Here is a 15,888-nt window from a genome sequence, read left to right as displayed (position 1 = left end):
TTGAGTGAATTTCAACTGGCTGTCTATTATGACTCCAAGGTATTGAAAAGAGGTAACCCACTCAATTTTATGTCCACGTATTGCGAGTCTGATGTCTTGAGTTCTCATTTTAACAGTCATTACTTTAGTTTCTTTCTGATAACTTTCTGATAGAGAAGGGCATGATAATTGAGATTTTACTATATCCTGAAATAGCAATGTGGAGGATAAAAATATGGAACTACTACTCCCTTCCCATGGTAGTCCTACAGTGGTATATGAATCCAACCCATAAAGTTATTAAACCACAAGGAAAAGAAAACAAGAGATAAAATGTAAGAAACCTATTGTTACAATACAGTATTTAATATAAATAAAATTATGATTGCCAAAATGAATTAATTTAATTTAAATAAATTTTAAGGCCTAAATGCTTTAGAAATAGTATCTTTCATGAGCAAGAATGTGTGTTGCAAGAGCAAACACTGGAGATGCATCTAGTGATCTTCACAAACAACAACAATATAGAAACATAACCATCAGTCAGTGTTTGCCGTTACAGCCATGAACATTCTCTTATACACTCATAAATAATCCAATTTATCCCATTTACAAAGTCTTCACTTACCAAATGTTAGTAGTTGTAGCTACACTAATACAACAACAATTATGACTGCAGGCCATTATCAGGAAATTTACATAATTTACCTTGAAGGATACAAATTAGGTCACAATATTATAATAAAAGTATTAACCAATTACAGAGCAAATACAATTTTGATGCTGATGATTTGAGCATGTACAAACTTATATACAACAGTAATATATAAAAAAAAAATTAAACTTGATTAGGATTAAATACATGTTTTACTACTGTGAAGTCTTGTGCAAACATTACCAGTTAAGCAGGATAAGGTATAACATGTAAGTGACACATGCACAGCAAATCCATATGAGATTCTTTGTGGACAACCACTAAAATAATAATTACTATTTAATCATGGTTTCTTCTGGTTTAGAAATGCAAAATAAAAATGTTTGTATAAAAAACTAATAACTGATAATTTCTCTAATTTCTCCAAGTTCCGTCTCAAAGGATAAGTACAAGAGTTTAAGAAATACATATTGCAATTCAAGCTGATAGTATATCAGGACAGACACAGAAAATAACAAATTTTATTTTTGTATTAATCGCTAATGTATTTACATGATTTATGTGAGGTGAATTACTGCTTGAAGTAAAAACACTTCATTACCTTTCTGTACACATTTAGCATTGTGTACCGAAGCACCTACATAATCTTGGATTCACTATGCCTTATTTTTTTAATTATTAACAATAAAAAACTAATTTATAATATCCCAATGGAACCTAAAATGTTACTGCACAGAAAACTGAACAAACCCTTTTGAGATTTTAATTGTAACACACAAAAGATATCAACATTATTATCCTAAATTGTATTCTGAATGGACATCAGCATGAGGACTTGTACTTTGTGCCATATAATTAAAGTTTAAACACAAAGTTGCAATATTTTGTTATGTTCATGAACTATACACCTTATAAACAAAATATACAGGGCAGTAAAAAATAGAGAAATCTGGAATCAACCATCCTGAAAAATAAATGAAAAGAAATTAGCGATATACATAGTTAAATCAACATCCAGTGCCCCCTTTGAAATCTGAACCTCTCTGTATGGGTAACCTCTTAACAACAGCCTATATCAGTCTATGAGATTCTCATCCAGGACTTTGAGGTTATTTATATAAAAAAAAATCAGAATCCGGAAGATGTGGTGAATTGGTTGTCAGTTCATCCCAGTGTAGTTTCTAACAAACTGTTTTTTCTTATCTTTGCTAATCTTGCTTTGTACTATAAATATTAAAAAAAAAATTATATTTTAGAAATGTTATACAGTATTAGAGTAAGATTTTACCTTAGTAAAAATTGCACAAAGAAGTTTGTATTTTCTGATATCAAAATCTACTGAGAGTTGAAACCATATCGAGCAGCTAGAGCAGTGCAGTATGAATAAATTAAACAAAATCAAAAAGATAATAACAGTAGTGCCAGAAAGAAAAGTGACATTAAACACTGAAAGTTTCTAAGCATGATTTGAATGTTAGTGGTGCACAGTTACATACTATAGCTGAATGACATTAACCCTGACCATCAAGGACTGCAAGGTCCAGGACGGACCAATACATCCTCCTCGTCCCTTCACTTTCTAGTGTGTGGTTTGGTCAACAAGGACGGCAGGGCCAGTTCAGGCTAACTGCTCAAGTTTAACAGATGTCATAACATGGTACTGTAACTGCATTTTGGTGTCTCTGGATTATCAAGACCATGTACGGAAGGAACCTCGCAGGAAAGCTACGTTTCAAATCTCCCGCCAGTGCAACCCGTCCTCTTACAAATTACGTCACTTTTCATTCGATTGCACACTCGGGCTAAAAATCGGCGTACAGGGGTACCTCGGTTTAAGAATTTAATCCGTTCCTGGAGACAGCTCGTAACCCGAAGCTAATGTCCCCATAAGAAATAATGGGAAATGAATTAATCCATTTGTGACTACCCAAAAACCTCACTTCAAACTAAATTTTATACTTAATTCATCAAAATCTACACTGCAAAAGTATGTTCAAGTTATTACTTACCATTGCTGATGACTGCTGTTGGTGTATGAAAGATGGTGAGGAGAGGGGAGGAGGGGAGGTGTTACTGTTTGGAAGGGGAGTCCCCTTCCATTACAACATCAGGCAGTGAGGACCTCTCTGGGGTGCATTCTCTGGCACGTTTTGCCTGCATACCACTAGGTCCTGGTTGTGGCTCACTGCTCGATGTTCTCACAACAAATCTGTCCATGGAAGATTGTTTTTCCCTTCTTTGCAAAATGTCTCTGTAGTGAGGCATTACATTGTCATTGAAAAGATTAATGCAACGGCCTACTACAGCTTTCTCTGGGTGATTCTTTTCAATAAAAGTTTGCATCTCTTCCCACATCTGACACCACTTCTTAATGGTTGTGGAAGGGACATTCGCTGCTGCCTCATCCTCCTCCACTGGAGAAACATCTTCAGCTGGGTCTTCTTGCTGTTCCTTTTGAAGGGCTTGGAGTTCTTCGGTGGTCAGTTCTTTGTTGTCTTCTTCCACCAACTCCTCCACATCATCACCATCCAATTCCATGCCCATTTGCCGGCCCAGAGTAACAATTTCCTCAACAATAGGCGCATCATTTACAGGCTCAAACCCCTCAAAGTCTAGTTCTGTCACACATTCAAGCCACAATTTTTTCCAGCTAGAGATCAGGGGGTGATCTTTGAGTCACTTCTTGCCAGGCTTTGTCAACGAATTAACAAGTTTTAAAGAACTACAAATGTTAAAATGGCGTTTCCAGAATTCTTTGAGGGTGAGGTTTGTGGCTTCAGTCACTTCAAAACATTTCCGGAAAAGTGTCCTTTCATAAAGTTTCTTAAAATTTCACTATGATTTTCTGGTCCATAGGCTGAATTAGAGGAGTGGTGTTAGGAGGAAGGAACTTTACTATGAGAAAATTACTGTATCTGTTAAACAATTCATCATCCAAGCCTGGAAGATGAGTAGGAGCATTGTCAAGAAGCAGGGCCTTGAGTGGCAAATGTTTCTCCTGCAGATATTTTTCTATGGCAGGGCACACCACTTCATTCACCCACTCCGAAAAAAATTCCTAGTCACCCATGCCTTACTATTAGCCCTCCACATTACACACATTTGGTTTTTCTGCACTTTACACTGTTTGAAAACCCTTGGATTTTCAGAATGATACACTAGCAAGGGTTTAATTTTCAAATAACCACTTGCATTTGCACACAGAAAAGCGTAAACCTATCTTTCATAGACTTGTATCCGGGCAATGATTTTTCCTCCTTGGTAATGTATGTCCTCTTAGGCAATCTTTTCCAGAACAGTCCTGTTTCATCACAATTAAGCTGAGCTCAATTGGGCTGAGGTATCCCTCAACCTCTGCAAACTCTTTAAATTCTTCAATAAATTTTTCAGCTGCTGGTTTGTCTGAGCTGGCAGCCACCCCATGCCTCACAACACTATGAATACCACTTCTTTTTCTAAATTTCTCAAACCCTCCCCTGCTTGCCTTTTTGTATCTGCACTCGTTCCAGGGGTTTTCTTTACAAGGTCTTCGTGCAATACCCTGGCTTTCTCACAAATGATGGCCTCTGAAACACTATCACCCACTAACTCCTTGTTGTGTATCCAAACTAATAACTTTTCCACTTCCTCAAGTATTTGTGGTCTTTGTTTCGTGATTGTTGATATTCGTTTTGCCACTTTAGCACTCATAATGTCCTTTTTCTTGGCTAGTATAGTGCATATCGTTGATGTGGATTTGTTGTACTCCCTACAAAGTTCAACAACACGTGCACCATTTTCATGCTTCCGAATGATCTCTTGCTTTTCCTCTATTGTCATCCTCACATGTGATTTCTTGCCTTGAACCTTACCACTGGCTTTCTTGGGACCCATTGCGATGTATATTATGACAAATTTTATGCTCAAATAGTAAAAACTCCAAAAATAAACTGTAAATCTTTGTGAAGAATTCAGGCAGGATAGTCACTGGGCGCGAGGCACTGGTAAACTGTGGCGCTATCGCCGTGCCACCACACACTAGGTCGGCCCGTACGCGTATAAACAAACTCGTGACTCGATGCAATGTTCGTATCCCGATTCAAATTTTTCTAACAAATCGGACTCGTAACCCGAAAAACTCGTAAACAGGGACGCTCGTAACCCGAGATTCCATTGTATCACATTTATGTTATTTAAATCATTGGAACTCTCTGGCATTGGAGCTCTCTGACACTACCTCTGACAGAGGTAGTGTCTCCCCCTGACACTACCTCTGCATGCCTCTCTCTTCCTCTGCTGGCCTCTCTCCCCCCCCGTCTCCATTATTGTAGTGGAACAGTATCGTATAAAAATGGATTTTCTTGTGTAAAAAAAAAATGCATCACATAAATGCCTCTGAAAGGTATCTTTGGTTGCAACGAATCTCCAGATGTAACAAATCAAGGTTCGTCTCATATACTGTAGTTTGCAAAATTGATAGACTCAATCTATTTCTAATAATCATAATCATATCTGAAACAAAATTAATACAATAATGAAATAATTTAAATGTTTATACACTGACTTCAGATCTGACCTACACCAGACTACCTGAATATATATACCAGATCAGACATTGTCCTAATTACCCATAGATTAGGGGCACCAAGATCTGGATTAGAGAATGATCACAGTATAATAATATATTAACTTACCTTATACAGGAAAGGCTTCTGAATAATGACGAGGAGAAGTGATTTTACCAACTGAAAAAGATAAAAATACAAAATAGAGTACTGTGCTGCATTTTGCTCTTACATGACATACAATTAACATTTAACCCTTAAACAGTAGTTATTGCCATATGTTGATTCACGAGGTAAAGGTTATCATCATATGACGATTTAAACAATTATTATCCGAGTTTTACATGTATGATTTAAATAAATATATAATAGCTCTCTGTGCATGTAATGGAAATTATTTTGACTCTTGAAATAAATCTCACTATCATTTCATAATAATATTAATAGTAAAATATCTATTTAGGATAAAGTACATACATACAAAATGGGACACAAGGCAAATGTTGGATTTCTAGGTACTGCAAGTACATACTAAACCTAAAGCCACTTATATGCATACTTTCAGGCATCAAAAAAGTTTTTGATGCCCACATACTAATTTTGTTGCTAATACTATTTAAACCACTTGTGCTGTCTCGTCTTGAGAACCACTCAATACTCACTTCCCCTTTCAGAGCAGAGCAGATTTCAGAGATATTTCTGTAATACAGGGAATACAGAGAACATATACGGCACGAATACACACAATAAAGCACCTAAATTGTTGAGATTGTCTCGAAGCTGTCAACATGTACTCCTCCTCCCATGAGAAGATGAGAGGGGCATCAAATATTATATACTAGTACATGGAAAATAGAGAAAAATTTGATCCTGGTCCCAAATTTGCACAGTAAAATAATAACATACTGGAGTGAAAGATGCAGAAGGAAAGACAGAAAAGAACCAGTGAGGAGTAGAGGTGCCGTAGGCACAATTTCAGAGCACAGCACTATGAATATCAGAGGTTCACAGCTGTTCAATTCTCTCCCACCAAGCATTAGAAATGTTGCTGGAACAAATGTGAACTCCTTCAAGAAGTACTTAGATAAGTTCTTGCAAGAAGTGCCGGACCAACTAGACTGTAGTGGATATGTGGGCCTGCAGACTGCTCCAAGCAACAACCTGTTGGACCAAGTTATCACAAATCAAGCTTGGGCCCCAGGCTGAGCTAGCGGAGTATGACAAGTCCCTAAACCTTCTCTAGGTATGCTCCAATAATGACTGTTTTCATCAGGATTACAACTTCTTCCAAGCAGGTGTATGTTCTGGGACACTTCTGCTTTTTGGTGGGATTTTTCTCAGTTTTGGGATGATCACTGTTCACCAGACTCCCCTCACTTTGCAGTGGGAGCTAAATTCTAATCTTGGCTCACAGAAGGTTTTTGTGGATGTCATATAGTCTGGTGTGCTACCTAAGGCTTGCTTACTCTGGTGTCAAAGCTTCAAGGAGCTACTGATGTGAAGCTTTCAACAAATTATGAAAAACTGTCAGTTGCAATATAATAAAATTAATAATTAGTGACCTGCAAAAAGAGGAAAACTTAAAATTAGGATTTGATATCCATTAGCATGAGTACATTTGGAAAACATTTATGCTACTTGTTATAAAGCATACAGTATTTGAGAATGTATAACTGGAACATTGAATGTGATGAAATGCACCATTTTCGGTAATGTCTCGGTAGTCTCCATTTAATCGGATCAACCCAAAGCGCGTCCCCAGACACCCATCCCGAGGTGTGCAGGTAACGGCAAAAAGACGCAACCGGACACAGCACATGATGCACCCCTGGGCCTGACCAATCAAGCATCAATAACCCACAGACCCTTCTGGAAGCCCGCCATTTCGTTCTTCATCAGAAAAGTAGAAGATGGCTGCAAATGAACAAAACGTCCACCAGGAATGAACGAGTAGAAATCCCTGCACAGGAGGAGAGCATGAAGCTCACCGGAGGAGAGCATGAAGCTCACCGGAGGAGAGCATGAAGCTCACCGGAGGAGAGCATGAAGCTCACCGGAGGAGAGCATGAAGCTCACCGACCCGACCCCCAGAAGCCAAAGCCTACAAAAACAAAGCATCTTGAAAACAACTTTGGACTGAAGGGGGGCCACAACAAACCGAGAAGGGAGAAAGAGAGCACCCGATACAAAGACCAGGACGGCTCAGGCGGCCCCTGAGCAGGCCATAGGGGGTAAAAAGCATGCGAAAGCTTACGGAACAAAGCCGAAATGATATTTACCCCGAACGCAAGCTGGAGCGGCTCCGCCAGCACCGCACGATAAAAGGCAACAGTATTCAGCATAAAATGTTGGTCCTGAAAGAGCCAAGAAAGGAAAGACAAAACAACACAAACAAAAACAGAAGTTAATCTACGAAGAGAAAGGAAGTGGTGAAAAGAACACCAAGAGACTTCATACTTTCGCCGAGAAGAAGCCTGCAGGTGGGACACAACGAGAAAAGCCACCTGATCACCATTGTAGATCGAACCCCCAAGGTACCTCAAGGTTTCTCTTGAAGATGTCCACGGTTGTTCTGGCAATATTTCTTATACTCGCTGGGAGGATGTTGAACAATTGTAGACCTCTGATGTTTATACAGTGGTAACTCGGATTACGAGCGTCCTTGGTTATGAGTTTTTCGGGTTACGAGCAGGATTTGCTCGGAAAATTTGCATCGGGATACGAGCGTTGCATCGGGATACACGCATGTTTATACACGTACGGGCCGACCTAGCGCGTGGTAGCACGGCGATCGCCTCAGTTTACCAGTGCCTCGCGCCCAGTGACTATCCCGCCTGAATTCTTCACCAGGATTTAGTGTTTTGTTGGATATTTGACCATTTCAGCATAAAAGTTTTTACTATATATCTCACAATGGGTCCCAAGAAAGCCAGTGGTAAGGTTCAACCAAAGAAAATAGTTGTGAGTAGAGGCAGTAGAGAATGTCCCTTCCTCATTAAGAAAATGTGTGAAGTATGGCAAGAACTGCAAAGTTTTGTTGAAAAAACTCACCCAAATAAAGCTGTAGCAGGCCGTTGCATTGATCTTTTAAATGACAATGTGATGTCTTACTACAGACAAGTGTTAAAATGTAGGGAAAAACAAATGCCTTTAGACAGTTTCTTAGTAAGACAAGCAAGCAGTGAGCCACAAGCACGTCCTAGTAGTATGCAGGCAAAACGTGCCAGAGAATGCACACTCCAGAGAGGTCCTCACTGCCTGATGTTATAATGGAAGGGGACTCCCCGTCCAAACAGTAACACCTCTTCTCCTCCTCCCTCCTCACCATCTTCCAAATGCCAACAGCAGTCATCAGCAATGGTAAGTAATAACTTGAACATACTTTTGTAGTGTAGATTTGGATGAATTAGGTATAAAATTTAGTTTGAAGTGAGGTTTTTGGGTAGTCAGGAACGGTTTAATTCATTTCCCATTATTTCATATTGGGAAATCAGCTTCGGTTTACGAGTTTTCAGATTACAAGCCGTCTCCAGGAACAGATTAAACTCTTAAACCGAGGTATCCCTGTACAGTGTTCTCTGATTGTGCCTATGGCACCCCTGCTCTTCACTGGTTCTATTCTGCATTTTCTTTCATATCCTTCACTCCAGTTTGTTGTTATTTTACTTTGTAGATTTGGTACCTGGCCCTCCAGTATTTTCCACGTGTATATCATTTGATATCTCTCTCGTCTCATTTCTAGTGAGTACATTTGGAGAGCTTTGAAACGATCCCAATAATTTAGGTGCTTTGTCGGATCTATGCGTGCTGTATATGTTCTCTGTACTCCTCCTATTTCAGCAATCTCTCCTGCTCTGAAGGGAGGAAGTGAGTACTGAGCAGTATTGAAGGCCGGACAGCACGAGTGATTTGAAGATTACAACCATTGTGATGGGATACCTGGATTCGTAAGTTCTCGTAATCCATCTCCCTAAACGTTAGGTCTTCAGACATCAGTAGAAGAACCACTTGAAGCTACCAGCCCCAAAGACCACACCACATCCAACAGGCCAGGAAGAACCCTTCAGAGAAGAGCAGCCAACAAGACTGAGCTCCTAAAGCCTCTGTAAGGTTGAAAAAGAGAAATGTTGCAAGATGGCACAAGGCACTCCAGTGCAGAAGCCATGAAAAGCAGCGATGGGCCAAAAGTAGGAAAAAGGCAGCAGAAAAGACGATGACTGACCAGAGTAGAGAAGCCAATGACCAAGACGGAGGCAAAGCACAGGGGAAGATGGGGCTATCTCATGAAAAAGCAAAAGTAATGCCAGCTGAAGGCCCAGTGAGTCCCTTAGAAGACCAATCCCAACAAAAACCAGCCCCCCCCCCTCCTCTTGATTAGTCACAACAGAGAAAATTATGTTCTAAATTGCGCCTTCAAGTGACTTGAAGAGTACAACTATTGTGGTGGGATCCCTGGATTTGAAAGTTCTTGTATTCCATCCGATCATTTTTCTGGCTGACGCAATATTTGCTTGGTTATGCTCCCTAAACGTTAGATCATCGGACATCATTATTCCCAAATCCTTAACATGCTGTTTTTCTACTATGGGAAGATTCGATTGTGTTTTGTACCCTGTATTATATTTCAGATCCTCATTTTTGCCGTACCTAAGTACCTGAAATTTTACACTGTTAAACATCATGTTATTTTCTGCTGCCCAATCGAAAACTTTGTTGACATCTGCTTGTAATTTTTCAATGTCTTCAGCAGAGGTAATTTTCATGCTGATTTTTGTGCCATCTGCGAAGGATGACACGAAGCTGTGATGTGTATTTTTGTCTATATCTAATATGAGAATAAGGAACGGCATGCGAAAGCAAAATACCACACGAGTCAGACCAGTTCTGGAAAATGTGGTGCAAGGACTGTACATTGAGGTACAGAGCTTTTAACATCGCTTGGACTCGATTTTATTTGATTGACTGTTACTCTTTGTGTTCTGTTCGACAGGAAATTGAGTATCCAGCATCCTACTTTTCCAGTTATTCCCATTGACCTCATTTTGTGTGCTATCACCCCATGGTCACATTTGTCGAACGCCTTTGCAAAGTCTGTGTATACAACATCTGCATTTTGCTTTTCTTCTAGAGCTTCTGTGATTTTGTCATAGTGGTTGAGTAACTGTGACAGACAGGATCTTCCCGCTCTAAATCCATATTGTCCTGGGTTGTGCAACTCATTGTTTTCCATAAAACTAGAAATTTGAATGGACCACCCACCCACACCACTCCCTACCACCCACCCACCCACACCACTCCCTACCACCCACCCACCCACACCACTCTCTACCACCCACCCACCCACACCACTCCCTACCACCCACCCACCCACACCACTCTCTACCACCCACCCACCCACACCACTCCCTACCACCCACCCACCCACCCACACCACTCCCTACCACCCACCCCACATCATTCACAAGCAACCATTGCCAAACACTCCCACACTTACTATGTGGGTTGATATTACATTAACTCTGTCACCAGAAGCCTTCATCAAATATTATCAAAATATGAATATTATCAGCTACATAGGCAAAGGTTGGCCAACATAACTGCTTTCAGGAAAGTCGTTCAAGTCCTTGAATACCACACGAGTCAGACCAGTTCTAGAAAATGTGGTACAACGTGGAGTTCTTACCTCATTAAACATAAAATGAAGATGCAGAAAGTTCAGAGGTATGTCACCAGACTAGTCCCAGAGATGAGAGGTATGAGTTACGAAGTAAGACTAAAGAAGTTAAACCTCACGTCACTGGAAGAGAAGAAGAAACGAGACACAATCACCACATACAAAATACTAAGATGAATAGAAAGGATCAGACAAGAGACATCACATAACATAGGAGGTAAACAAACAAGTGGATACAGATAGAAACCAAGTTCTCAAATAAGCTACAGAAACATTAAAGAAAAAATCAGGATCAGAATAGTGAACAAATGGGTGCATTAAGGTGAGTGATGGTCAACTATATGCACAGCCACAAATGTGGAGATGATGGAGCCCACTATGCTCTGTAACCTATACACCACTTCATTTAAGTAACAGTACAGTAATGTCTTTTCACACACACACAAAACATGGGATAAAAACCCACACTTATGTAATTGCACTCCCTGCACTCCCCTCCCCCTTCACCGCACTGCACTCTCTCGCCCCCATGTCAAGGTCTGAGTATGTGGTTAGGATGAGACTTGCATCTCAAAGACTAATCAAGTCGTTGAGACGACTAAATCAAGTCGTTTAGTCATTGAGATGGAAGTCTCTTCCTAACAGCATACTCAGACCTTGACAAAGCACTCAGGAGTGTGAAAGACTGGTGTAAATCTTCACATAAATTTCACAAATACATAAGTGTACATTTTTAACCAGTTCGTTTGTTGTTACTGCCAGCAGAAAACCTAGATTATTAGCTACATTTTGAGTTTTATTCAAAAAAGATCAGCAAACGCCTAAGTTTAATTTTAATTTTTTAGGTTGCAACTGAATATTATTTAAAAAAAATTGTAGCAATAACGGTGAGTTGCCACATAGTATTTTTCTTATGAAAACATAAAACAATCAAATTAATTAAATACAAGACACAAAGTATATAGAAAGTAATTTACATAATCAAAGGGGATATTGTTGAATATTTGTGACCATTTTTGGTGAGAAATTCAAATCCCAAAACAATTTTTAAGAGTTTTCATTAAAATCTATTGCTTCACTCAACTTTGATGACATTTTGACAATGCACAAATTGGAAGGCTTTATGAATTGTATTGAGGATATTCTGAAAATCCAGTGTTGAATGTAATAAAATGCCTCTTTCTAGAAGAGCCCCAGTGGCTCCCTGAAGCTGTGTCACTGAGATTGCTCCATATTAAAAGGTCATATCAGTTGCAGAAGTTCTGTTTATCCTACTGAATACCAGAGCATGGTCCCCCCCCCCCCCTCACAAAGCTGCAGGGGGAGTGTGACAATCTGCCATCCACAATCTGCCACCAGAAAAAGATATCCAGAAAGTCAACAAAGCTTTATAGACAACTGGAGGGTTCACAGAAAATAAAGCCTCAAAACTGTCAAACAACCCTGCAAACGAGTCGCACACAACAATTGATTCACTCAAACTTCCTCGAAACTCATTAGTATTACTTACTGCCACCAGCGGGCTGAGGGTTTGGCCCCAGCCCTCGGCTGACTCCCCAGCTTAGTTCTGGAGCTGATGAACAACCCACAATCGAACGACAAACCTGGAGGGAAGGAAGGAGGGTGACGCAGCTGGGAACCACCAGGGCTCCTCCAGAGAGGCATTTCATTACATTCAATGCAGGGTTTCTGGTGGGAGCCCAAACCCCTTGATGACTTTCTGAAGCTAAACCAGTGAGAACAAAAACAGGACTTACCAGGAAGGTAGTGAGGTGGTAGATACTACAACGAAGAGAACCCAGGCTGGGAGCCACAGCCCAAAACAACACATGACCAACTGAGACCAGGAACACTGACTAAATACTGGGCTGCCAGAACCCTGTTAAAATGCAAAAATCCCCGAGCTAAAATATCAGCCCAGGTCACAATGGGTAAGACCGTGGTCAAAGCTGCATATTTGCAAGCATCATAAGATCTGAGAATAGATCGCAGGCTGGCTAGACTTAATGACACTTGAAGACGACCTGAGAAGTGTAAGCCTTGTAATGGGGACCAAGAAAAAAGGGTCAACCAACAAGGCATCCACCAGGACAGAACCAGTGGCATATAGGTAGTGATGGAGAGCCGTTACCAGACAACCAATGATGCACCACTAGCCAAACCAACTAAGCATCAATCACCAAAGGACCCCTTTAGAAGTCAGCTAATTCATTCTTCACCTGAAAAGAAGAGAAGGCTCCAAATGAAAAGAAACTCACCTCTGGAAATGAGTCTGATGCTCCCCAACTCTACAGTCAGAGCTGAGAGCCAACAAGAAGACAGCCTTAAGAAAGATAACACGAGCCAAATGGGAACTGTAAACTGAGGTGACAATAGAAAGATTTAAACCCGATCAAGACAAAAGGATGGCTCAGGAGGAGCATGAGCAGGCCAGAGGTGAAAAAATTCATAAAACGACTTGGAAATGGAGAAATGGTGCCGTAAAGGAATCAACACTGAATGCAAGCAAAAGTGACTCCACCAATGCTGAATGATAAGGAGGGGACAGTATTAAATATGAAATGCACTTCAGTAAAAAATTGTGAAAAAAGGCATTGAATATAATGAAATGCCAATTTCTGGGTGAGCCCCTGGAAGTTCCCTGAAGCTATCATGATAATTAAGTGCCATACTACTTAGTGTCACTAGTCGCAGAATTCTTTATGCCTACCAGAGACCACGAGCCAGAACCTGATCCCCTCAAGAGAGGCACAGGGAGCAATGGCCTATGATCACCTTACATTTAAAGGTTATCATATTTGCCTAGGAAAAGGCACCCTAGGCAAAGATGATAACCTTTAAATGGCACCCAGAAAGATAGGTGAATCAAAACAGACCCTTGCATGGTTTCAAACAAGACCGTAGCCCCTAAAATGTCAAAACTTCCCGAACAAAAACAACAAACCACCAAACCTTTGTGAAACTAGCCACCAGCTAATTGGCTCCACCTCCCTCCTCGTTAGGGATATAAGGAAGAAACTGGCCCTGGTCAGCCAGGCCATCACTGGCCAATTCTAGAATGTTAGACCTCCAAAACCCCCATGCTCGAATATCATCCAAGACGTATTACCAAAAATGGCCGACACAGCAGTGTACTTCCAAATATCACGAGCATGAGGGTAGATCAAAGGCTGGCAAGGTTTAATGACACTGGACAACCTGAGAGACACTGGCCTTGGAACAAGAAACCAGGAAAACCAGATTAACCCACAAAGAGCCCACCAACACAGAACTGGTGGCCCTATGGTAGCAGCATAAAGTCACCACCGGAAACAACGAATGATGTACCTTTGGCCGAACCAATCAAGTGTCAACCATAAAAGGACCCTACCAGAAGCTAGAAAAAGAGCTGGCTGCAACCCAACAAAATAACCACCAGGACCAAAAGAATAAAACTCAAGTCCAACCTATTATCTTGTCAAAAGACTAAACGAACTCTTAACTCCAAACATTCCAAGTATGTCGGTGTAGTATGTCGACCTGCCCTCACTGTGCATAGTCCTGTCCCAGCAAGACCATGTCTAAAGGAGTAACAAGGTAGCACAGCCCAGATAACTAACAAGACAAAACAATAAGGTATTGGGTACTACTGCCTTCACTTATTAAGAAATTAAGCTGCAAAATATGAGATGCCAAACTTTTTAGCAAAGATGTAACATTGACTTAAAGGTGACAACTAATGTCTGACATCCTCATGCATAATTCAATAACAAGGTGACCAAGGAATGACATGAGACAAGCTTATGAAGACCATCTCTCAAGATTGTTAAAATGCCTCTTACCATTTGAACAGATGGCTAATATACAAGATGGAGGAGATGACGTTAATAACTAAGTGTGTACTTGACTGGGAGATAAACTCTGGAGCTGGAGTCCCTAGGGCAGTTCGCTGTTGCCTTCAACCACGTTCTGACAGTTCTTGCGACGTCGCTGGAACGAATCGCATTGATGTTTGCCTTTCCATTGGAGACTTTCGGCACCATGGAGAAAGGAGGACCTGCTGCAAGGGTGACAGCTTCTCTCTCCATATCAATTTACCCTGACTTTGTGCCCTGGTGAGGCCACTCCAGACCGACAACCAGAGTGCAACTCCATAGTCTCCCGAGATTGATGGATGCCTACTAAACTTGACTGGGAAATGTGGCAAGCAAAATGAAATGAGTGTATTAGTATAGCCCATCCTCCTGTTTTTTTTTTAGTATTTATAGTAGCGATGAGGACCATAGTATGTATATATACATACAACGAAATTAGAAAGTACAAATCGGCACTATTGATTTGGACAAACCGGAAAACTATTTTATACTCAAGTTGCAGACAAACTAAACTAACCTAACCTTGCTAGGCCTAATACACGATATTTGAGCAAACACATGTACAGTAATACATATTACATGTGCTATACTAGGGCTAGGAATATTTAAGTTTGTTCTTAGCTTAATTTTTTGTTAAAGAATTCCTTACTAGTCAGTATACTACTATCTAAAAGCTAAGTACGTACGAATTCGCGATTATTGAGGACCATAACAATAGGTACTATCTAAACAGAAGGATGGGTTGAGTAGTAAGTGATGAAACTCCATTCACAGCCTTATTCCAACATTTGTTGTAATAATTAAACTAGGCACTGATACCTATATGGAGAGGGACCATGAACTGGAGTTCACTCCCCACACACAAACTTAGGCATGAACATGATAAAGATGGAAATTAAGAACACTGATGAATTAAGCAGGACAACAGAACTTTTACATAAAGTACAATGACACATAAGGGTTTTGAACAACTGTGATAGACAGCCGATAGCTAAAATAATGGACGCCAAACGCCCGAACTCATAACACAAACAATAATAGGCAAGAGAGGGCAGGTAAAATCTATTCAAACAAAAACAAAAATACCTTAAATAACATTATATGTATTTAAATTAGAATACAGCACTTAGAAGTCCACATGAGAACTTACATTTGCTTTTACGTTTAGATGCTGTCAAAGCT

The 15,888-nt window shown here is 40.3% G+C and overlaps 1 protein-coding gene across 3 annotated transcripts in view; it reads right to left on the bottom strand.

The window, feature by feature from the left end:
- Positions 1 to 308: 308 nt before the first annotated feature.
- Brms1 (breast cancer metastasis-suppressor 1-like protein) overlaps positions 309 to 15,888 on the bottom strand; it is a 51,968-nt gene continuing 36,388 nt past the window's right edge. For 2 of the 3 annotated variants that reach the window (XM_045766524.2, XM_045766523.2), the window contains exons 5-7: positions 15,857 to 15,888; positions 5,308 to 5,358; positions 309 to 1,598 (exon numbers count right to left, since the gene is read on the bottom strand). The exon at positions 15,857 to 15,888 is cut by the window's right edge and continues 116 nt beyond it. In XM_045766524.2, coding sequence (XP_045622480.1) covers positions 5,309 to 5,358; positions 15,857 to 15,888 — 82 coding nt within the window. In that variant the 3' untranslated portion in view covers positions 309 to 1,598; position 5,308. Of the gene's footprint in view, positions 1,599 to 5,307; positions 5,359 to 10,861; positions 10,976 to 15,856 lie in introns of all 3 variants that reach the window. The other variant, XR_006774738.2, reaches the window with a different exon arrangement.

Source organism: Procambarus clarkii, chromosome 81, assembly GCF_040958095.1.
Source record: "Procambarus clarkii isolate CNS0578487 chromosome 81, FALCON_Pclarkii_2.0, whole genome shotgun sequence".
NCBI classification, from domain to species: Eukaryota; Metazoa; Arthropoda; class Malacostraca; order Decapoda; family Cambaridae; genus Procambarus; species Procambarus clarkii.
The sequence above is the reverse complement of the archived record's forward strand: the minus strand, read 5'-3'. Positions and strand labels throughout refer to the sequence as shown.